The following is a 22439-nucleotide window of genomic DNA, read 5'->3' as shown; positions in this document are numbered from 1 at the left end:
GAGGGGGCGGGGAGAGGGCGCCTGGCGAGCCCCAGGAACAGTGGGGACAGTGGGCTGAAGCACCATGAGGGGAGGCGATGAGGTAGGGAAGCACTGAGGGACACGAGGACCCTGGCAGCTTTGGGAGACGAGGAGGGCCTGGGCTCCACCTCGCGCAGGCCCCGCTCCTCGTCTCTTCCGCCGCCTGGACTTGGCCCCGCCCCCGTCGGAAGCCCCACCCCCGCTGGAACCCCGCCCCCGCTCGGAGCCCCGCCCAACGGCCGGGCCTATTTTGTCTCTCAGCGGCCACCGTCGCCCCGGCCGCGGCCCGCCGAGTGCGCAGCCTGCGCCGCTCCCGCGTCCGCGCTCCGCCCCGCGTGCCGTGCGTGCCGTGCGTGAGCGTGCGCGGGCGCGTCGGCCGGCGAGGGAGCAGCAAACGGCCGGCGGCGGGCGCCGCGCGGGGGGCGGGCGGCGCGGAGTAGGCGGCGGCGGCCATGGCCGAGGCGTCGCCGCAGCCCGGACGGTACTTCTGCCACTGCTGCTCCGTGGAGATCGTCCCGCGCCTGCCGGTGAGGCCCGGGCCAGGGCGACGGGCGACAGGGTCTGTGCCACAGGCCTGAGGCAAGGCCGAGGCCTGGGCCGGGGTGGGGGTCGCTTGCGCGAGCTGGCCAAGATAGGGAAACTGAGGCTCGGGGCAGCGCCGGCCCAGGCTGGATCCGCGGGGAACCCGGGCGGTGCGGGCGCGAACCCCGTCCTGCACATGCGGGAAACTGAGGCCTGGGCGGGAGGCGGGGCCTGGCCGGAGCGGCGCAGCGGGATCGCGGCTGGGTGACCCCACATCCGCGGCGTTCCCGACCCGAGAGGCCGCGAGGATCCCAGGTGGGACCTCCGAGTCCGGTGAGCCTGGTTTTGCAAACGGAGAAACTGAGGCCTGGCGAGCAGAGAGAGGGTATTGCTCGGTGGCGCGGCGCAGGGCAGGGGCCAGGCCTGGCGGGGCCTGGAGGAGGGGATGGCGGGGCTCGGACCCCGAGAATAACGCCAGGGGACCCCCGCCGAGCGCGTGGTCTGGGGCGCCGGCGCCTCGCTGCAGGTTCGCCTTGTGGAGCCCTGGCCGCCGCCCTGGAGGCAGGCCCAGGCCCGGGAGGCTCCAGGCACCGTCCCGGGGTCCGAGCGCGGCCCGCCGGCGGGGCTTTGTGACCGGAGCCTGCGTTCTTCCCCTCCCGGGGCTTGGCCGGGCAGCCCACTCCTCCTCGAGGTGTTTACAGCCACCCCTCGCCCGGGAGGACCCTGGGCCTGGGCGTTCCGAGTGCTACTTCCTGCTCGTTCAGGGCAAGGTTCCCCACGCGGCCCTGATGTCACCTTGGGGGAGGTGGGAGCTGTGCTGGTCGGACGTGCTATTTCCAGGCCCCTTTTCCAGGGTTTCGGAGTCAGTCGGTGTGGAATGGGCTCAGCAGTCTGTATTTTTAATATTATTTTTAGGAACAGGGTCTCCCTGTGTTGCCCAGGCTGGTCTTGAACTCCTGGGTTCAAGCGATCCTCCTGCCTCAGCTTCCCAAAGCGCTGGGATTACAGGTGTGAGCCACCGTGGCCGGCGGTGGTCTGCATTTTTAACCCGTGTTCCCCTTCCCCAGGCTGACGTGGGAAGTGGTGATTTAGTCGAGCCACGCCTGCTTGATAGATGGGGAAACTGAGGCCTGTGGTGGCTCAGCAGGAAAGGGGCAGAGCTGGCTTAGTCCGGAGCCGCTTGACGAGCTTGAGGGGGGCAGCTGCAGGAGGTAGAGGGGTCTGGACTCCCCACCCTGTGCCCAGGGGGAGAGACTGCAGGCATTGAGGATTTACTGTGCTCTCTGTGTGCGTTGCCGCCTGGCTGTTGCTACGCTTTGACCCCTAAGGGGAGCCCAAGCCCCCAACAAGCAGTGCAGAGACCCAGGAAGGGGCTGGAGGGAGTTGGGAGAAGCCGCCTGGCTGGGGTCACAGAGGAGGAACGAGTGCTAGAGTGGGGCATGGCAGGACAGCGGTGCCAGGCCCAGAAGTGGAGAGAGAGGTGTGGTTTCCTCTCTACTGAAGCCAACGGGTTTCCCCTCCCCCGCAGGAGGAACGAATAAAGTGAAATCTCGGATGTGGGGTGAAGGCTCTGGGGCTGAGACTGAGCCTTGCCTTGCTCCTCTGTCTCCCAGGGGTCTCGCTCCTGCTTCTTCCCGCTTCCTGTCCCCACTGGCCGTGACAGGAGGGGCTGGTTGCCTGACAGCCTGCCTGCCTGGGTGAGTTGCAGGGCAGCCCCTCGCAGCCGCTGTGAGCCGTGGGACAGGCCCTGGGAGGCCCCCGGGAAGCCCGAAGTGGTGGCTGTGGCGGGGGGGCCGACGCTGCCCTGACCTGGCTGCACACTTAGCTGCTCCTGGAGCCTGCACAGGACTGGTGGCCTTGGACAGGGAGGACCCTGACCTCTGACTGTCACTGGGCCTGGCGAGGCTTTCCTGTGGTCACAGGATCTCAGTGGTGACAGGTAGTTGTGGTCTTTGCCCTCACAGACTTTACAGGCTGGCCAGGGAGCCAGCATGGAACAGTGATTGACAAATATTTAATCATGGACGTTGGTAAATTCCTTAAGAGCAAATAACTACAGGGAGGGCTGCCACAGGACTGCCTGTCTCCACCCCACAGGTGATCCAGAGGGCACCTGCTTGTGCCTTTGGAGCAGGATGCAACAAGGCGCCCGTAGACAGCGTTGTAGCGTCAGAACTTCTTTGTGCGTGGCGAGACCCTGTCTCTACTGAAACAATTAGTGGGGTGTGTTGCTGCGCGCCTGGAGTCCCAGCTCCGGGCGGGGGCTGCGGTGGGAGGAGCGCTTGAGCCTGGCAGGTGGAGGCTGCGGTGAGCCGTGATGGTGCCACTGCACTCCAGCCTGGGTGACGAGCAAGACGCTGTCTCAAAAACGAGTTTTCTGTGCTGGGAAATGGGCACACCTGGTTCTGGGGCGGGAAGGAGGGAAGGCTGCTCCGAATCTGGTAATGGGGAAAGTCCCCAGCCACGGCCAGCGCTCTCGAAACGGCGTCTCTGCCGATGGGGAGCTTGCGCGGCAGCTGAGTCTGAGGCGGCGGTGCTGCTGCTAAGACACCTGGGCTGGCTGTCAGGACACTCCTGCCTGCCTCTGACGCAGAGGAGACTGGCTGCCTGGCTGCCGTGGGCTGTGTGCCTGCCCACGAGGGCTTCCCCCAGGCAGCTGGGCTGTTCCAGGCCTCCGTTGCCTTCCTGGACTCTGGGATCAGGCTGAGGCCCCACGCGGCTGGGCCGCTCTCCGCTGGGCAGCCTGGGCCTCAGTCTCCTCACCTGCGACGTGGGTTTGGTGGTACGACTCGCTCCCCATGGCATCCGGTGGGCACGTGTGTGCAGAGTGGCCGGCACCTGGCTGCTCTCCTGGTGACTTGTGAGGGTGCCCCGAGCGGGGAGCCACACTCGCAGTCGGAGGCTCAGGCGACAGCACAGGGGCGACAGTTGCCCCCACGAAAGGCGGTGACGAGGCCGGGCGCGTGGCTCACGCCTGTGGTCCTGGTGCTTCGGGAGGCTGAGGTGGACGGATCACCTGAGGTCAGGAGTTGATATCAGCCTTGGCCAATATGGTGAAACCCCATCCCTACTAAAAATACAAAAAACTGGCTGGGCGCGGTGGCTCACGCCTGTAATCCTAGCACTTTGGGAGGCCGAGATGGGCGGATCATGAGGTCAGGAGATCGAGAAAATCCTGGCTAACACGGTGAAACCCCGTCTCTACTAAAAATACAAAAAATTGGCCGGGCGCGGTGGCTCACGCCTGTCATCCCAGCACTTTGGGAGGCCGAGACGGGCGGATCACGAGGTCAGGAGATCGAGACCATCCTGGCTAACACGGTGAAACCCCGTCTCTACTAAAAATAAAAAAAATTAGCCAGGCGTGGTGGCGGGCGCCTGTAGTCCCAGCTACTCGGGAGGCTGAGGCGGGAGAGTGGTGTGAACCCTGGAGGTGGAGCTTGCAGTGAGCCGAGATTGCACCACTGTACTCCAGCCTGGGCGACAGAGTGAGACTCTGTCTCAAAAAAATAAAAATACAAATACAAAAAATTGGCTGGGTGTGGTGGCGGGCACCTGTAATCCTAGCTACTCAGGAGGCTGAGACAGGAGAATTGCTTGAACCTGGAAGGCGGAGGATGTAGTGAGCTGAGATCGTGCCACTGCACTCCAGCTTGGGCGACAGAGCAAGACTCCTTCGGGGAGAAAAAAAAAAGAAAAAAAGAGACAGTGACGAGAGCGTCTGGGTGTCTAAGGAAAGGAAGCGTCAGCCGGAGTGGGGCGTGTGGTGGCAGGAACCAGACAGGCCAGCTGGAGCTCAGGCCGCAGGCGGCTGCTCAGACCCAGACTCGACCCTGCCGAGGAGGTGCTGAGTGCGGTGCTGTGACTGTAGGGTGTGGGCGAGAACATCCGGTGGGCAGGGACCTGCTGAGGGCACTGAGCCCCCGGGAGCCAGGCGGGCGCAGGGAGGTGGCCCTGGGTGCCGTCCCTGTCCCTGAGCTCCCTGTCTCTGGGTGGTTCCTAGGGTGGTCTCAGCTCTGCCTGCTGAGCCCCCCACGCCTGAGGGCCTCTGCAGTGTCCCCGAGTGGTGAGAAGACAGTGGGGGTGCTGGACCCTGCTGCCCAGGGTGGGGAAGAGGCGGCGTGGGCGGGGAGCCACCGGGAAAGTGAGGGCTGCTGTGGCCAGTGTCACCGATGGTGCCGGGCAGGAAGTCTCCCCAGCTGCCCCCCAGCCTACCCTGTCTTCTCCTCGTCCCTGCAGCGGCCTGGCCCTCCCAGGCCTCCTGAGCAGCCCAGACCTGAGTCTTCCCGGGCTGTGCAGCATCTGTCTCTGGCCTCCCCAGCAGGCCGGACCTGAGTCTTCCGGGGCTGTGTGGCGTCTGTCTCTGGCCGCTGCTTGCTCTGTGTCTGCGGTTGTGCCAGATGCTGCGACAGTAACAGCCCGCCCTGCCTCGCGAGCGTCCGGCCAGCACCCTGAAACGACTCCGCACAGCTGGGTTCTCTGGAACTGGCTCCCTGCAGCACCCTGTGAACATGGAGCCTGGCGTTGTGATCGGGCACCAGCAATACCCAGGGAACCTGTGGGTGTCGGCTGACCTCTCTGTCCGGCCGGCTGGTGCAGGGGTCTGCCTCAGGCAGCTGCTGGTGCTGAATTTCCTCCCACTCAGAACTCTGCCACCACGAGGACCTTCCCGAGCCTCAGGAGAGCTGCAGCACCCCTGGCACCGGCACGGACGGGCACGTGTGGGGTTCCGGTCCCTAGTGGCGGTGCCTGAAGCCACCTGGGAAGGAGAAGGCAGAGTTCGGGGTCTGGGCCGAGGCACCCGCTAGGGTGTGAGGCGGGGCCCCAGCGGGTCTAGGCAGCGGCTTCGCTCACGCCTTGTCCGCCCAGCTTGTCCCGGGAGTGCGTGGTGCGTGGGGCCCAGGGACAGACAGTGTGAATGTGGGATGTGGTGGCAGCTGCTGAGGGCGGGAAGAAAGGGGTGCAGGCGCCACACGTGTCCGTGCCTCTGGGGCTGTGGGGCCCACACACCGTGGATGAGCCGGGAAGCTTTGGGCATCCTTTAGGAAAACAGTAGCCTGCACGGGACTCCCACTGAGGCCGAGGGCCGCGCCGTCTTCCTCCCTGGGTCTCCTGATGTGCACAGCTCACTGAGGGCCCTGCCCCACATGGGGGCTCCCACCGGGGCGGAGGGCTGCGCTGTCTTCCTCCCTGGGTCTCCTGATGCACACAGCTCCTTGAGGGCCCTGCCGCCCATAGGGGCCGAGTCACTGTCTCCAGGCAGTCAGTCCTCTGGGGCCTGCAGGTCCCCAGCCCACTCCCCTCCACACGCCTGGCCCTGGGCCCTCAGGACATGGGCCCTATGCAGGCCCTGTGGATGAAGGGCCCCCGCTGCCCTGCCAGGTCCCACCCAGGGATGAAGCCATCGCACCCCTCGGGGTGCACGGGTGGGGCCTGGCACCGGCAGGCTCCCGCCGCCCTTGCTGCCTGGCCAGCTGTTGCTATGGTGATGACGGGGGTGGGGGGGGTAGTGATCTTACCTCCTGCACCTGTCCTCCGAGGGAGAGGTGAGCGGATTCACCGTCCTCTGCTAGGACCGGAGGCTCCAGTGGGGCCTCTGTGGGGGCCCCCAGTGCGTGCCGCCCCCGGAGAAGGTGGGGCAGCTCCTCCACCAGGCCCCCTTGCCCAGGCGTTTCTACCTGTGGCTGCTCCGATTTAACATGAGATCAAGCGACCTCTCGGCTGTGCCGTTGGAGGAGGAGGGTGGCTGGAGACCCCCAGGTCCAGCCCCTCCCACCACCTGAGAGTAGAGGCTCGGCCTCTACCCTGGATATCTGGGATCAACCTGTGACTTGCCTTCGTGACCCGAGCCTCGGTTGCGGCCTTTGGTGGCCCTGGAGGGGCTGGCCAGGGGCCTGAGGGACAGCCCAGAGCCCTGACAACACCCAGGAGCTGGGTCACAGCCCTTGGCGGCCGGATTTCAGATACGAGTGAGTCCTCCATGACAGGGCGGAGGCTTGGAGCAGAGAGGTGACCTTTGAACCGCCTGGGGTGGGCATTCCAGCAGCAGGGCCGACGGGCACAGGCCCCGACTCCTGAGTGGGTGCTGCAGGGAGAGGGTTCTGGACGGTGCTGTGGCACCAGGTCCCACGGCCGCTACGGGCAGGACAGCGGGGGCCAGGAGGAGGCCAGGGCTGGGGCAGACGAGCGTGTGTGTGGCCGGGTTGGGCTGTCGTGAGCCCGCAGTGTGGGTGGCGGGAACTTTCCGTGCGTTGTGCCCTGGACTGAGATGGGAACCCGGGAGCCCGATAGAGAGCCAGGTGATGCAGAGGGGCTGAGCTGGGCACATTGGGACCAGAGCGGCTGAGCGCTGTGCCAGCCCCCGAGCAGCTGGGATTACCGGTGCCACCACCACGCCCGGCTAGTTTCTGTATTTTCAGTAGAGACGGGGTTTCACCATGTTGGCCCGGCTGGTCTCAAACTCCTAACCTCAAGTGATCTGCCCACTTTGGCCTCCCAAAGTGCTAGGATTACAGGTGTGAGCCACCACACCCAGCCCCCCCTTTTTTTTGAGACGCTGCCTCACTTTGTTGCTACAATCTTGGCTGACTGCAGCCTCCACCTCCCGGGTTCAAGAGATCCTGCCACCTCAGCCTCCCGAGCAGCTGGGACCACAGTCGCCTGGCCCATGTATTTTAATAGCTTTATCTCAAGTGTTTTCACACACCACACAACCCACCCGGTGAAGCGTTTGTGGTATGTTCATAAAGTTGTGCAACCACCACCACAGTCTAATTCCAGAGCATTCTCACGGCCTCAAAAAGAAACCCACCTCGTCCCCGTCAGCCGTCACTGCCCGTCCCCTCCGCCAGGCGCCAGTAACTGTCTCTGTGGCTCGGCCTGTCCTGGACATTTCACAGACATGGGATCACACGCTGTGTGGCCTTCTGTGTCTGGCGTCTCTCACTGGACATCATGTCCTCAAGATGCATCCCCACCCCCGTGGCCTGGTCTGGGCCTCGCTCCTTTCCGTGGTTGAGTCGTGCTCTGAGGTTCCGGTGGGCACTGGAGCTGCTCCCACCTGCCGGCGACGACGGTGGACACTCACCTGCTCGTTCTGGCCCCGTGAACGTGTGTGGGCAGGTGTCTTCGTTTCTCTCGGGTGTGTGCCTGGAGTGAGGGGACTGTTCGCAGGTCGTGGGGTCGTTCCATCTGGGGGGCTTCTGGGCTCCCAGCAGGCCTGGATGGGGTCTCGCATCTCGTCCTCGCCGGCCCCGGGAAGTGGCGTCTCGCCGGGGCTGGCGGGCTGCGTTTCCCGGTGCGCGGTTTGGAGGCGTGTCCTGTGCCGGTCCTTTGCCCGTTTTCGGCTGGGTTATCTGTTTCTCTTTCCCTTTCTTTTTTTTTAGAGACAGGGTCTGGCTCTGTCACTCAGGCTAGTGCCGTGGTGGGACCACAGCTCACTGCAGTCTCGACCTCCTGGACTCCAGCCATCCTGCCTCCTGCCTCCCCCTGCTGCCTGCCTCCCCCTCCCTAGTAGCTGCAGCTACAGACCTGCCCCAGCACACCCAGCTAATTTGGTTTTGTAGAGATGGGGTTTGGCCACGTTGGCCAGGCTGGTCTCAAGCTCCTGGCCTCAAGTGATCCGCCCACCTTGGCCTCCCAAAGTGCTGGAATCACAGGCATGAGCTGCACCTGGCCTGGGCTGTCTTTTCTTTTTCTTTTTCTTTTTTCTTTTTTTTTTTTTTTTTTCTGAGATGAAGTCTCGTTCTGTCGCCCAGGCTGGAGTGCAATGGCGCAATCTTGGCTCACTGCAGCCTCTGCCTCCCGGGTTGAAGCAATTCTCCTGTTTCAGCCTCCGGAGTAGCTGGCATTACAGGTGCCCGCCACCACACGTGGCTAATTTTTGTATTTTTAGTAGAGGCGGGGTTTCTCCATGTTGGCTACGCTGGTCTTGAACTCCTGGCCTCAGGTGATCCACCCAAATCACCCAGAAGTCCCCCAGATGGGCTCCCCCTCAACCTACGACCTGGCCCCCTCCCTCCAGGTAATCCACTCAGCCTCCCAAAGTGCCAGGATTACAGGTGGGAGACACCACCCCGGCCAGCAATTTTTTTTTTTTTTTTTTTTGAGACGGAGTCTGGCTCTGTTGCCCAGGCTGGAGTGCAGTGGCCACGATCTCGGCTCACTGCAAGCTCTGCCTCCCAGGTTCACGCCATTCTCCTGCCTCAGCCTCCCCAGTAGCTGGGACTACAGGCGCCCGCTGGCCTATTTTTGTATTTTTAGTAGAGACAGGGTTTCACCATGTTGGCCAGGCTGGTCTCCAACTCCTGATCTCAGGTGATCCGCCCGCCTCGGCCTCCCGTAGTGCCGGGATTACAGGCCTGAGCCACCGCGCCCTGGTGATGGCGGAGTGTGCCGAGCATTCGTGGGGCCTGGGCTGAAAAGCGTGTGTTGCTTGCCGGCCTCACCAGGAGCCGGCAGCACTTTTTTTATATTTGTAGATGGTGTGTCTTTACTCTGCCCTCACGGTGAGTTCGCGTGCATCTGGCATCCTTCACTCGCCCTGGCCTTAGTCCCTCCCCGCCCAGCATGTGCTTCAGTGGCAGGAGCAGCTGAGGCGAGCACCGTGTGGTGTGGGCAGGGACCCAGCTGTCGGCCCTCCCCTCGAGCACTGCCCGCCAGACCCCCGTTTCTCCCCAGAGTCAGCGGGTGAGGCCGGGATCTTGCTTGCTGGAGAGGGGACCACAGCCCCGCCCCGCTGGGACTGTACAGCCCCTGGGGAACCTGCGTCCCCAGAGCCTGGGGTCTGCCTTGGCTCCCCTCACAGCAGTACCCCATGGACCGTGGGAGCCTCGTCTCCCTGTTTTTGTCGGTGTTACCTGGCGGTGATCTCGGGACCCCTGTGTGAGCCCTTTCCGTGATGACACGTGCCGTGTGAGGCCGTTTTCACGTCGCTGCGGTGGAGTACTTGAGCCCGCGGGGTCGTTTAGAGAGAGGTTGATTTGGCTTCCGGTTTCCAGTTCTGCATACTGTGCGAGAAGCTTGCATCGGCATCTGCCCAGCTCCTCGTGAGGCCAGGAGGCACCACACGCTTTTCAGCCCAGGCCCCACGAATGCTCGGCCCGCTCCACCATCACCAGGGGCCCAGCCGTCCATGAGGGGTCTGCCCCATGAGCCAGTGCCTCCAGCAGGCCCTTCCAGCCCTGGGGATCCCTTTGCAGTGTGAGGTCCACAGGGGATGGCATCCACCCTTGGCATGGCTGTGGCTTGAGGCTGGTGCTGGGGAACCGTGAACATGGGTTTGGGGCTCACACGCGGCTGTCCCCTGGCAGGGTCCTCATTTCTCCTCTGGGACATCACCGTGTTGGCCTCGCATTGTCCTTGGCTCTAGGGGGACCTGGGAATGAGGTCTTGCAGGGGTGTGGCCAGTGTGGACGTGGCCTGCCCCCAGCCAGGGGAACGAGCTGTGTGCAGGGCTGCCAGAGCATTCTGGAAGAGGGATATCGGGGCACCCCTCCGAGTGGTGCCACCTGTGTGAGTAGGTGCCCAGGCGCTGGTGATGCCCGTCATGGTGGGGCATCAGATCGCCGGGAACCACCAAAGGGTCAGCAGGTGGCCGGCAGAGGCCAGGTCCCCTCGGCTGCCCTCCAGGACCACAGGTTGGGAGCCACCCTGGCCAGCCAGAGACCACTGGGTCCGGAGCCCCTCTGTCCTCACCCCTGAGGGGTTTTTGCAGGTCATGCCAGGCGTCGCCGTGACCCGGCCTCCTGTTTTCTCCTACAGGATTATATCTGTCCAAGATGCGAGTCTGGTTTCATCGAGGAGCTTCCGGAAGAGACCAGGTAATGCAGCCCCCTGTTCAAGAGGCTGGGAGAGCCTGCCGGGTCTCAGCTGCCATAGGGGTGGGGGCTGTGCTGGCGTCCAGCCCCCCGAGTGTGTGGCTGGCAGGCCCTGGCGTCCGTGGCTCTGGGAGCCCTTTCCTCTGTGCAGGCAGCAGCGTGCCATTCCCTTCTGTGAGGGCCGGGCCGGAGGGGAGTGCTGGCGACCTGTGCAGCCGCTCACCTCCCTCAGCCTTGGCGACTGATCTGGTGACCCAGGCCCTCCGGGGAAGGGGCCACGGGGGCCCCACCCACATCCTCACGCTCAGGAGGTTGTTGGTGTCTGCACTGGTTTCCAGAGAAACCTGTGGTTTACTGGCGAGGGAAGAAGCGGCAGGTTATGGTGCCAAATGCTGGGGCGGTGGCAGGTGGGAAGCAGTGCTGAGGACAGTGCCACTCTCCCAACACAGGCTTTTGAGGGGAGGGAGCGCCTGGCGCATGGGGACACGGGGCAGCCAGCGCTGCTGACACTCACTGTCTTCCCAGGAGCACAGAAAATGGTTCAGCCCCCTCCACAGCCCCCACGGATCAGAGCCGGCCACCATTGGAGGTGAGTCGCCCACCCCTCGTGCTTCCTGATCCTGTCGGCCTTGCTCGGGGCCCCGAACACCAGCCTGTCCCCACCTTGCCTCCCTGGGCTCTCCCTGCCCACACGGCAGAGGACATTCATCCCTCCAGGGGCCCGGGCTGGGTCTTGGGGTGGCCCACGCTGCTCAGTTGGGGCTGATGAAAGTGAGACTTCGTCAAGGCGGCTCACACCAGCCAGGCAGGCTCTGCCCAATTCCCGCCTCCCTCCCACCCAGCACCCAGCAGGGCCCGTCTTGCTTTCTCTTTTGTCTTTGTGCCCTAGTGCTCCCGGCAGACTGCACCGGCCTGAGCCCCGCGGTCACGCCCCCTCCTCTCCCCTGCACCGGCCTGAGCCCTGAGGTCACGCGCCCCCTCCTCTCCCCTGCACCGGCCTGAGCCCCAAGGTCACGCCCCCTCCTCTCCCCTGCACCGGCCTGAGCCCCGAGGTCACGCCCCCTCCTCTCCTCAGCACGTGGATCAGCACCTGTTCACGCTGCCGCAGGGCTACGGACAGTTTGCTTTCGGCATCTTCGATGACAGCTTTGAGATCCCCACGTTCCCTCCTGGGGCGCAGGCTGACGAAGGCAGGGACCCTGAGAGCCGGCGGGAGAGAGACCATCCGTCCCGGCACCGGTACGGCGCCCGGCAGCCCCGCGCCCGCCTCACCACGCGGCGGGCCACCGGCCGGCACGAAGGCGTCCCCACGCTGGAAGGGTGAGGGGGCCCCGGGGGTGGCCGCGAGGGCCCCACGCCGTGAGGTCGGAAGTTCTGGTGCTTAGAATTCAGCAGCACGTGTTCCACGGAAGTGTGGCGTCATCCAAAGGCTCTCTGGAGAGGCCACCTGGCCAGGTGCTCCAGCCCCGTGACCCCCACACTCTCTGAGAGCCTCGGTCTGTGACCCACTGGGAGTGGGGGCCCCACACAGCCCTTCAGAGACAGAAGTGTGCTGGTCTAGGGCGTGTGCATTGACCACAGAGCGGGGCGCAGCGCGCCTGCCAGGCCCACGTACTCTGGGGACTGCTGTTCACATGCGTATCATCAAACACCGTCCTGCCCTTGGGCCCGGACCAGAGCCTGGGCGAGCCTTCACTGCGCCCCGCTGCTGGTGGAGCAGAGCCCGGGCCTCCCCTCTCCTGGCGGTTGATCCTTCTATGGTTGTGTGTCTCCCCTGCTGGAAATATCATCGTTCAAAGTGGCTGATTTCGCCGCACGGTGGCTCAGTGCTGTAGTCCCAGTGCGCTGGGAGGCCGAGGAGGGAGGATCCTTGAGGACAGGAGTTTAAGATCAGCCTGAGCAACATAGGGAGGTCCCGTCTCTAATTTTAAAAAACTAGGCCGGGCGCGGTGGCTCAAGCCTGTAATCCCAGCACTTTGGGAGGCCGAGACGGGCGGATCACAAGGTCAGGAGATCGAGACCATCCTGGGTAACACGGTGAAACCCCGTCTCTACTAAAAATACAAAAACCTAGCCGGGCGAGGTGGCGGCGCCTGTAGTTCCAGCTACTCGGGAGGCTGAGGCAGGAGAATGGCGTGAACCTGGGAGGCGGAGCTTGCAGTGAGCCCAGATCGCGCCACTGCACTCCAGCCTGGGCGACAGAGCGAGACTCCGTCTCAAAAGAAAAAAAAAAAACTAGTCGAGGCCGGGCGTGGTGGCTCACACCTGTAAGCCCAGCACTTTGGGAGGCTGAGCAGGCAGATCACTGAGGTCAGGAGTTTGAGACCAGTCTGATCAATATGATGAAACTCCATCTCTACTAAGAATACAAAAATTAGCCGGGTGCAGTGGCGCATGCCTGTAATCTCAGCTACTCAGGAGGCTGAGGCAGGAGAATCACTTGAACGCGGGAGGCAGAGGTTGTAATGAGCCAAAATTGCGCCACTGCCCTCCAGCCTGGGCAACAAGAGCAAAACTCCATCTTAAAAAAAAAAAAAAAAAATAGCTGAGAGTGGTGGAGCTCTCCTGTGGACCCAGCTGCTTGGGAGGCTGAGGCGGGAGGATCACCTAAGCCCAGCAGGTCAGTGCTGCAGTGAGCCAAGATCGAGCCTCTGCTCTCTTGCTTGGGCATCAGAATGAGACCCTGGTTCATAGTAAAGTAAACAAATAGAAGCTAATTTAGAAGCTGATGCTGGTCCTGCCCTTGGTGCTCACCACGGACCTGGGCAGGCCTGGCGCCTCCCTGTGCGTGGGGCGGCCTCACCCCATGACTGGCCCCCTCTGTTCCAGGATCATCCAGCAGCTTGTCAATGGCATCATCACGCCTGCCACCATCCCCAGCCTGGGTCCCTGGTGAGTAGGTGGGGGTGTCTGTCCCCATCCCCAGCCTGGGTCCCTGGTGAGTGGGGTGGGCAGACGCACATGCCCCAGCTGCCCATCAGCCACTCGAACCCCACCTTCCACCTCCAGGGGAGTCCTGCACTCAAACCCTATGGACTACGCCTGGGGGGCCAACGGCCTGGACGCCATCATCACACAGGTACAGCGTGGCCACGGCCCCGAGTGCCTGCTGGGGGTGGGCTGGGCTGCCCGTCCCTGGGAGCTGCCCCACTGCCCAGACCCAGGAAGCCCACAAAGGTCAAGGGGGATGCGGGCGCAGCCTCTGCGCTCTGGCGGGCACGGGGCAGGTCCGGCCTTCCTCCTGCCATTTCTGAGTCTTGGCACCCTTGGGGGTTCTCCTGTGTTCACGCGGAACGTTGTAGCGGAACCGCGCGGAGGGTTCACCCGCAGCCACAGTCCCGTGCTCGGGAGGCCACGCGGTCCCTCTCCCGAGAGGTCGCGCCCCGACCTGCTTCCAGGCACTGCCCATCTCAGCCTTGCTGGGAGCCCTTGGAGTATTTTGTCACTGGCAGGACCTGACCCTCACAGCAGCCCACAAGCCGGAGCGCGGCCCACCCCATTCTGCCGTCAGGGGACCCAGGAGCGGGGGGCCACGTGGGCTCCGCAGTGACCTCCAACCCGGGGCGGGCTCCAAGGGGCCAGGGCCCAGGACAAATGCGGCCTCGGTGCTTTTGCAGGTCCTGCAGCCTCGCGTTTCAGAGCCCCGGGCCGGGCCCCCGAGGAGCTCCCGGCACTCTCGCCTCTTGTCTTTCAGCTCCTCAATCAGTTTGAAAACACGGGCCCCCCACCGGCAGATAAAGAGAAAATCCAGGCCCTCCCCACCGTCCCCGTCACCGAGGAGCACGTAGGTATGAGAGCTCAGCCTCCCAAGTAGCCAGGATTACAGGCACTCGCCACCTTGCCCGGCTAATACTTGTATTTTCAGTAGAGACAGGGTTTCACCATATTGGCCAGGCAGGTCTCGAACTCCTGACCTCAGGTGATCCTCCTACCTTGATTCCCCAAAGTGCTAGGATGACAGGCTTGAGCCACTGCGCCCGGCCTCCGGCATTTTCCTGAAGGTCGGCTGGGAGGAGAGGGTTCTGTCCAGGTTCCCTCTGGCGGCCCGTGGGGGCACACACATGGCTTTTCTCCCTTCACTGGGCTCATGGGTGGCCTCTGACTGAGGCAGTGGAGAAGTCCGCCCTTGAAGGCTCGGCAGGCCCCCTGTGCCCCCTGTGACCGCAGCCACACACTCCCGCAGGCTCCGGGCTCGAGTGCCCTGTGTGCAAGGACGACTACGCGCTGGGTGAGCGTGTGCGGCAGCTGCCCTGCAACCACCTGTTCCACGACGGCTGCATCGTGCCCTGGCTGGAGCAGGTGAGTGCCCTGCCCACCCGCCCCCCGACCGCGGCCCTCCCGCCTCTAACTTGCCCCTTCTCCCGTCCCCGCCTCTGTCCCCACAAAGCACGACAGCTGCCCCGTCTGCCGAAAAAGCCTCACGGGACAGAACACGGCCACGAACCCCCCGGGCCTCACTGGGGTGAGCTTCTCCTCCTCGTCGTCCTCCTCCTCCTCCAGCTCGCCCAGCAACGAGAACGCCACAGGCAACTCGTGAGCCCGCGTCGGCCGCCGGGAAAGCACGGGTCCTTTCCCACCCACCCGCAGCCGGCGCCACACGGCACCCACGGACTGGTGCCCCGGCGGGCCACACTTGGCTGGTCAGCGCTGCAGGTCCCGCCTGTTCCAGGGCAGGATCCGGGCCCGGCCCACTGGCCCCCTGGCTCGGGAAGGCGTGGGCCACATGGTCCCCGCTGGGGCGTCCCCAGCCTCCCCGTCCTCTGTCTAACCTCACCCTCTAAACGTTCAGCGGTGGAAAGATTTTTATAATTTTAAATTATTACTGCTTTGAAATAAATGGACGTTTTAGCTCACACGGCGGCCATGCATGATTTGTGGCAAAAGACGGGGCGCAGCTGCCCCACAGTGCTGCAGGTGCCGCCAGGACAGGCCACGTGGGCCCCCGGCCTCTCCTCGGCCGCCTCCACGACCCGGAGCTCGGGGGCTCGGGACCATGAGGATGACCAGCAAAATTCAAGAACAAAATTGCTCCAACAGACTTTTTTAAAGGAAAAAATATGTGTATCTTGAAAGCTATTTAAAATACACTACTTACAAAGAGAAGCCGGTGCTGTGGCTTTCCTTCTGCGCCCATGTGTCGGGAAAGGGCCAAGCTGGGAGGCTGGCTGGGCTCCGCACAGCCCGGTCCTGTCTCCAGGGGCCTGTGCCTCCTGCAGGGCCTGGCGCCCAGGACCTACTAGCAAGCCCGCTCTCCCGAGGTTAAGCCCAGGAGGGCTGCTGGCGAGGTAGGGTGGCGGTGATACCGGGTCGTGAAATATAAAACCAGAAACACCAGTGTTAAAGCCCCAGGGCCCAGCACCTCCACCTCACCCTCGGTCGCACCTCAGGCTTCCACCGCAGCCACGCGGGTTCCTGGCCCCTCTGAGGAGCCAGACCCCACTCCTCAAGGTGGCTGGATGCCTGGCCTGGGGTGCAGCCAGCTGGGGCAAGGCCTGGGGACGTGTGGGCTGGGGGCCAGGACGGTGGGTTCGTCTCAGTTGCTGAGGATCCACAACCCTGAGACCAAAGACTCAGACGATGGAGACGGATAACGGAGAGGAGTCCAGCAGGACCACCCGTGTCCTTCCACTGCGGACGGCTCCTGCGAGCGGGAGGTGCGTGCCCCACGCCCCCACCTGTTCTCCAAAGACTCCCGCCCTATGCTCCGCTCCACACTGCCCTCTTCACCGTGTCCCGCGATGTGTCTGCGTCAGCCCCCTTGGCCAGGTAACTCGGATCCCACCTGTTCTGACCGTGCCCAGGGCACTTGCTGGACTTCTGCTACCGCAACGCCGTGGTGAGCCCTCCTGGTGGCCACCCTCTGGGGTCGTGGAGCCTAGAGAAGCGTTGGGACTTCATGGCTGTGGCCGCCAGGGCAGAGTGCCAACCCTGAGGGTGTGCACATCCCAACTCCGGGACCCGCGGACTCGGCACCTCACGAGGTAACGTACCCAGCACCCGAAGACGAGGTTGCATGGAGGCCACCGAGGTGGGGAAGTCACCTTGCATTGTCCTTGATCTCCAGACTAAGAGAACAACTGTGTTTTAGGCCCCAAGTCTGCGCGACAGGCCAGGCCGCCTGCTCTGGGTCACAGTCCCCTGGCCGAGCCGTTTTCCTGTTGCAAAGGCGGAGCCTCGCGCCGTTTTCGTGTTGGAAGATGGAGTTTTGAGTCAGGAGGCGTTCAGCGGGACGACGCTTGGGTTCTGTGTGTCCGTGCTGGTCCTTGGGAGTGGAGTTGGAGCTGGAGGGGAGGGCTGGGCAGGTGAGGCTTGCGGTTGCGAGGCCTGGGGACTCGAACTGGACGGCTGTTGTCAGAGATGCTGCCGGGTGTGTGCCTGCCTGTGAGGCTGGGAATTCCCTCCTGTGGGGTGGCTGGGGTGGCCGGAGGAGCAGGACCGATCAGGTCGCCCCACTCAGGCATGAGCCTCAGGGGCGCTGGGCCCTGAGGACACTGGCACCCTGGTGGGGGCTGTGAGGCTGCAGTGCTCACAGATCAGACAGTGGTGAGAAGTGGCCGCCCTGGTGCCCTCCCTGCCCCAGGAGCCTGCTGCACGACAGGAGGTGGGACGCCCTCTCCCCATCGCCCTGCCTCTCAGGAGTGCTTCGTAAGCGGAAGCACAGTTTGCAACAGTTTGGAGTTGGCTGGTTTTCACTGCTGGCAATTTCCTGGAGAGTGGCTGGTTCTGTGCCCCCAGGCCGCCTCTCTCTGTTGTGCAGCCCCCACCTCGCTGCCTGAGGACACCGGGGCACCCAGGCTTGGGCTTGTGAATGAGCTGCTGAGGCCTCTGTGTGAACTGGGATTTCGCTGCCCCGGGACGTGCTGGACTGCCTGCTCATTTCACGCTCCGTTTTAGAAACAACTGCTGACCTGTTTTTTTTTTTTTTTGAGATGGAGTCTCGCTCTGTCGCGCAGGCTGGAGTGCAGTGGCACGACCTCAGCTCACTCCGCCTCCTGGGTTCAAGCGATTCCCCTGCCTCAGCCTCTCAAGTAGCTGGAATTATAGGCATGTGCCACTACACCCAGCTAATTTTTTGTGTTTTAGTAGAGACGGGGTTTCACCATGTTGATCCAGACGGTCTTGATCTCCTGACCTCATGACTTGCCTGCCTCGGCCTCCTAAAGTGCTGGGATTACAGGCGTGAGTCACCGCGCCCGGCCTGCGGACCTGTTTCTCTGACGCACACGGTAGGTTCCTGCGTGGGGTGCCAGCAAGTTCTATTTCAGCCGTGGACCCGGCAACAGAACTCAAGTGGCAGCGCCCTCTGAGCTGGTCCATGTGTGCAGATCTCCCGACGCTGACAGCCTGGGGTCATCCTGGGTGCAGCTCTGGCCTTCACCTGCTCCATGCCAGCCAAAAGTGTCCCCTGGGGCCGCCTGGTGTCCCCTGGGGCAGGGCCCCCTTCTCTGCAGGGTGTGCAGAGGCTCTCTGGCCGGGCACGACCCTCCCTTCCCAGAAGGCTTTTCCCTGTCAGGCTGCTCAGCGCCTCCCAGCAAGTGCCCCGGCCCAGTTTTCCTGGGTTTATGTGGAAGGCGGCGGCTGGGGGTGGAGCCCTGGCCGTCCCTGGGGACTGTCCCTTTCACCAGGGCTCTGGTGCTGTCACCCACACACAGAAGGGGAGACGGGCCCAGGGTGTGGCTGCCTGGCTCGAGGCTGCGGGGCTGGGGTGGACCTGGGCTCTTGGCTCTGCCCTTTTCTCTGGCTGGAGTTTGACTCCCAGCGCTGCAGGCAGATGTCCCAGCGGATTCAGGATGTCAGGAGGGCGCTGGGCGCGCCCCCACCCCGACAAGCAGCCCTCCCCACGTCCCGCAGGACAGCGGCATGAAGCCCCAGGCCTGCCCGGCACCCAGCACGGCTCCTGCCCTCAGCCTCTGCCCTTCCCGGGGGATGTGAGGGGCACTGAGGCGTCAGCCTCTGCCCTTCCCGGGGGATCTGAGGGGCACTGAGGCGTCAGCCTCTGCCCTTCCCGGGGGATCTGAGGGGCACTGAGGCGTCAGCCTCTGCCCTTCCCGGGGGATGTGAGGGGCACTGAGGCTTATTTTGTCATGAAAACAGTTTCAGACACCGTATTTTTCCGACATCTGCTGTAACGAAGGACCACAAACGTGAAGGCTTAAAAGACGACATTTATTTTCTGGCGGTTCTGGAGGCCAGAGTCCAAAATGGGTCCCACCAGGCTAGTATCAAGGTGGGGCAGGGCCGGTCCCTCCCGGGGGCTCCAGTGGGGACCCGTTTCCCGCCTTCCCCAGCACCTGGAGGCACCCACATCCCGCATCCCTCAGCTTGGGGCCCTTCCTCCCCTTCCACAGTGCAGCCCGTCCCCGTCTCTCTCTGGCTCTCACCCTCCCGCCTCCTGTCGTGAGGACCCTGTGAGGTCACTGGGGCCCTGGACCCCCCACCCCGGATGCTCCCCCATCTCTGTCCCACCTGCGGGTGCTTTGGTCCTCACAAGGCAGTGCATTTGCAGATTCCCGGGACGGGACCGACTTCGAGGCTGGTGTTCTGCGGCGTCTGTCACCGTCCCCCCAGCTCCTTCCTCGCCCCCCCTCCCCTCCCCTCCTCTCCTCTCCTGGCCCGCCCCACAGCGTGCTCCCAACCCTGAGCCCTTGCCTCTGCAGGGCCCTGCCTGGGACATCCCCCTCAACCTTTCGACGTCCGCGTCCTTCAGCCCGGGAGGTGCCCTGTTGGGTCCTCGAGGTCGCCAACTCAGGATTGGACCTGCTTGGTGGCCACCGTCCCCTCAGGCTGGGGTCCCCCTGGGGGGCTCCTGTGCTGTGTCCCCAGCGCCTGCACGCCGTGGGCACTCAGCGCTTACGGGGCCAGCAAGGGGAAGGACAAGCATGGCTGGGCCCTCGCCACCAGCCTGGGCACCTTGGGGAGCCGCCGGCCTCTCGGGGCCTCAGGAGACCAGGACGGGCAGGAAGTGGGCGGACAGGTGGTACCGCCGCGTCCGGCCGCCTGGCCGGGGCCCCCCCCCTCCTGTCCAGTGCCAGGAACATGGGCTGGCCGTGGCGGAGCCAGCGCTGGGAGGCGTAGGTGTTGTGGCCGTTCTCTTCGATGCGCTCCCGGAACCTGCAGTCCACAGTGTAGAGCCGCTGCGGATGGGGGTGAGGCCGGCCGACCCCCCCCACCCCGCCCGTGCCGCCCGGCCCTGCCCGGCACTCACCGACCCGTAGAGGCGGCCCCGGCGGTCCATGGCCACGTAGAAGCCTGAGGACACTGCTTTGATGACCACGACGCCCACGTGTACAGAGCGGATCTCCAAGATGCCTGGGGGAGGCGGGGGTTGGGGGAGGGCCTCGCTGGCTCACAGCCACTCACGCTGGCACTGGCTCACCCCCCAGCACCGCTGCTGTCCACCGTGCTTCGTGCAGGACCCTCAGGACCACGACAGACACCAGGAAGACCCCCCAGGACCACGAGTCCCCTCTCGACCACAACAGACACCAGGAGCCCCCCCAGGACCACGACAGACACCAGGAGCCCCCCGCCCCAGACCACAAGTCCCCTCCTGACCATGACAGACACTTGGGAGCCCACCCAGGACCACGATGGACACCCAGGATCCCCCCAAGGCCATGACTGACACCAGCAGCCCCCCAGCATGTGAAGGAGGAGCGAGGAGCAGGCAGAGGGAACGAGAAGCAGGACGGCCCCCTCGTGCTGGAGGGAGCGCAGGGATCGACGAGGACCCATGGGAGAGTCCACCAGGCCAGGTCAGCGCTGTCCCTGCAACCCAGCGCGAGGGCAGCATCCGTGTGTGTGTTGGGGGGGGAGGTCCCAGACACCCAGGGGGACACCAGGGGCAGGAACACCACGAGGAAGGTTGGCAGAGGGTTCCTGGGATGTGGGAGTCAGAGCGGGCAGGGCCCGTCCGGGCCGCTGTTGACCATAAGTGAGCCAGCGACAAGCACCACCCCAGGGAGCCCCGGCCCTCACAGCTCAGCGGCTCAGCCCACGCACAGTCACTGGGACTCAGAGCTCCGGACTGGAGGCCAGACTGGCAGTGGCCTGGAGTGGGACACCACAGACATGCTTGAGCGCCGACTGTATGCCAGCTGTCCTACCAAACCCACTCAGCAGCCCACATCACAGAGAGGCCAACTGAGGCCAGGGAGTGGCAGAGCCAGATGCGGACCCCGTCCTCTGTGGGTGGCCCAGGGTTCACCCTGCCCCACCCTGAGCCAAAGTGTCTTGTCCAGCAAGGACCTTGGGCCCGGCCGCCACTCCTCACCCACACTTGCCGACCCCAGCCTGGGTGCCTGCCTCTTCCTCAGCCGGCTGCACAGTTCCCCGTGTGCCCGGCCAGCTCCCTGTCAAAGTATAAGCTCCTCGGGGCGGCCTCCAGGCCCGACCTTCCAGGGCACACGGGAACGTCTTTGAGGCGGTGGTTCTGGGGTGTCTGTGTCACCATCTCCCCTGGCCCCTTCCTCGCCCTGCGCCTCCCCTCCCCTGGCAAGACGTCTCCCAACACCGCTGTTCACTGGGCCCTTGCGCACCCACCTGGGCCCTTGTTCCTGGGTCTAACTGCTGCGCGCCTCTGCTCTGGGAGCCCCGGGAGTGTGGGCATCTCTGTCACCACTGGGTCCCCCGTGCCAAGCACAGTACCCACAAGGTGCCCGACTAGTGACCGGCGAATGTACGAAGGGCAGGAGAGCCCTCGGCTAGCCCTCACCCCCATCGCTGTCCAGCTGGGGAAACCAAGGCTCAGAGAGAGGTAGCGACTGTCCCAGGTCACGCAGCAGAGCCAGGCCTCTGCCCCGGCCTGAGGCCACCCCGCCTGGCCATGCCCGCCATGGAGGGACCGGCCCAGCCGGTCCCCCGTCCGCCCTCGTCGCGTGCGGCCTAATGAGGGCCTTGGCGCCCAGATGAAAGCGCTGGGAAGGGCAGGGGTGATTATCTGCCCTAATGGTAGTGATTCAGGCGGCAGCCAGCAGCCCAGGCCCCCTCCCCAGCGCCCCCTGCCCGGTGGGGACACCGACTCCCCTGGCCTCCGGGTTACCCCCACATCCCCTGCTGTGCCCGGCCTCTCCTCTTGCTCCTGACATTCCACAAACGCTGAGGGCCTACTGTGTGCTGGGCAGGCCCTGGGGATGGAGACGCCCGCTTCGTGAGGTCCTGGGCCCTGTGGGGACCCAGCTCTGCCACCCCTGTCAGTGCGACCCCGGGCAGGCCCCATTCCCTCTGTGTGCCTCCTTGTCCTCACCTGCCAGATGGGGTGTCTAGGAAGAAGCAGAGGGGCCCGGACTCAGGCAGCCCTGACTCGGTTTTGTGATGTCAGGAGTCCGGCGGTCAACCCCCTCCTTCCGCCATGCAGCTGGGCCTGCCCCAGCCCCTCTGGAGCCTGTTTCCCACCTGCAGATGGGTGACCCCACCCACAGGGCTGTTCCACACCGACCCTTCCCTGCCCCTGAGCCGGGCCCCCCCTGCAGTCTTCGTTTTAACAGTCCAACCGTCCCAGCAAGAGGGCTGCACCCATCGCACAGTCGGAGGAAACTGAGGCCGAGGCTGCACAGAGGAGCCTCCGCCATCACTCGGTGCCATCACTCGCCGCCCCCCGCCCGGGCCCCGCCGCCCCGCACTCACTGTCCTGGCCGTGGCGCCAGCGGGTGCCCTGCACGCGGCCGCCGGGGTCCACGCGCAGGAAGAAGTGAGTGGAAGAGAAAAGGCGCCGCCACCGCACGTCGCCCTCCAGGTGCGGGTAGCTGCGCGTTCTCTGCGGCGCACTCGGGGTTCCCGCGGCGTCCGGCGCCCGCGCCAGCAGCAGCCAGGCCAGGCCCAGCCACAGGCGGCGGCGCATGACCCGGCGCCCGGTTCGCCGCGCGCTCTTCGCTCCCGGGCGTCCGCTGCGCTGCCTTCGCGCGGCGGGGCCAATGGGGCGCCTCGGGGGCGGGGCCGGGGGCGTCGGCCAGTGGGGTGCCTCGGGGGTGGGGCCAGGCTAGGGCGCCGGCCAATGGGGTGCCTCGGGGGTGGGGCCAGGCTAGGGCGCCGGCCAAGGGAGCGTCTCGGGGGCGGGGGTCAGGTGCACGGGGGCGCTGC

The 22439-nt window shown here is 64.6% G+C and overlaps 2 protein-coding genes across 4 annotated transcripts; one reads left to right on the top strand and one right to left on the bottom strand.

Moving 5' to 3' along the window:
• The first annotated feature begins 281 nt into the window (after positions 1-281).
• Positions 282-15464, top strand: RNF126 (ring finger protein 126). Of its 3 annotated transcripts, none has more exons than XM_025366692.1 (9): positions 282-548; positions 10306-10364; positions 10887-10950; positions 11437-11600; positions 13191-13253; positions 13371-13440; positions 14056-14149; positions 14545-14660; positions 14749-15464. In XM_025366692.1, exons 1-9 carry the CDS (start codon positions 474-476, stop codon positions 14896-14898), a joined length of 855 nt encoding a protein of 284 aa, XP_025222477.1. In that variant the 5' UTR covers positions 282-473; the 3' UTR covers positions 14899-15464. The 3 variants fall into 3 exon arrangements, with proteins under 3 accessions (XP_025222477.1, XP_025222476.1, XP_025222475.1); XM_025366691.1 differs by having other exon boundaries at positions 11437-11681; positions 14056-14145; XM_025366690.1 differs by having other exon boundaries at positions 11437-11681.
• A 3835-nt stretch (positions 15465-19299) lies between these two features.
• FGF22 (fibroblast growth factor 22) lies at positions 19300-22200 on the bottom strand. The gene is given in 4 exon segments (XM_025366716.1): positions 19300-19374; positions 19376-19495; positions 19567-19670; positions 21987-22200. Coding segments are annotated over 4 exon segments (513 nt in total).
• Positions 22201-22439: the final 239 nt, after the last annotated feature.

This window comes from Theropithecus gelada, chromosome 19 (assembly GCF_003255815.1).
Source record: "Theropithecus gelada isolate Dixy chromosome 19, Tgel_1.0, whole genome shotgun sequence".
NCBI lineage: Eukaryota > Metazoa > Chordata > Mammalia > Primates > Cercopithecidae > Theropithecus > Theropithecus gelada.
Note: the sequence above shows the minus strand (reverse complement) of the source record. Positions and strands in the feature narration are given on the sequence as shown.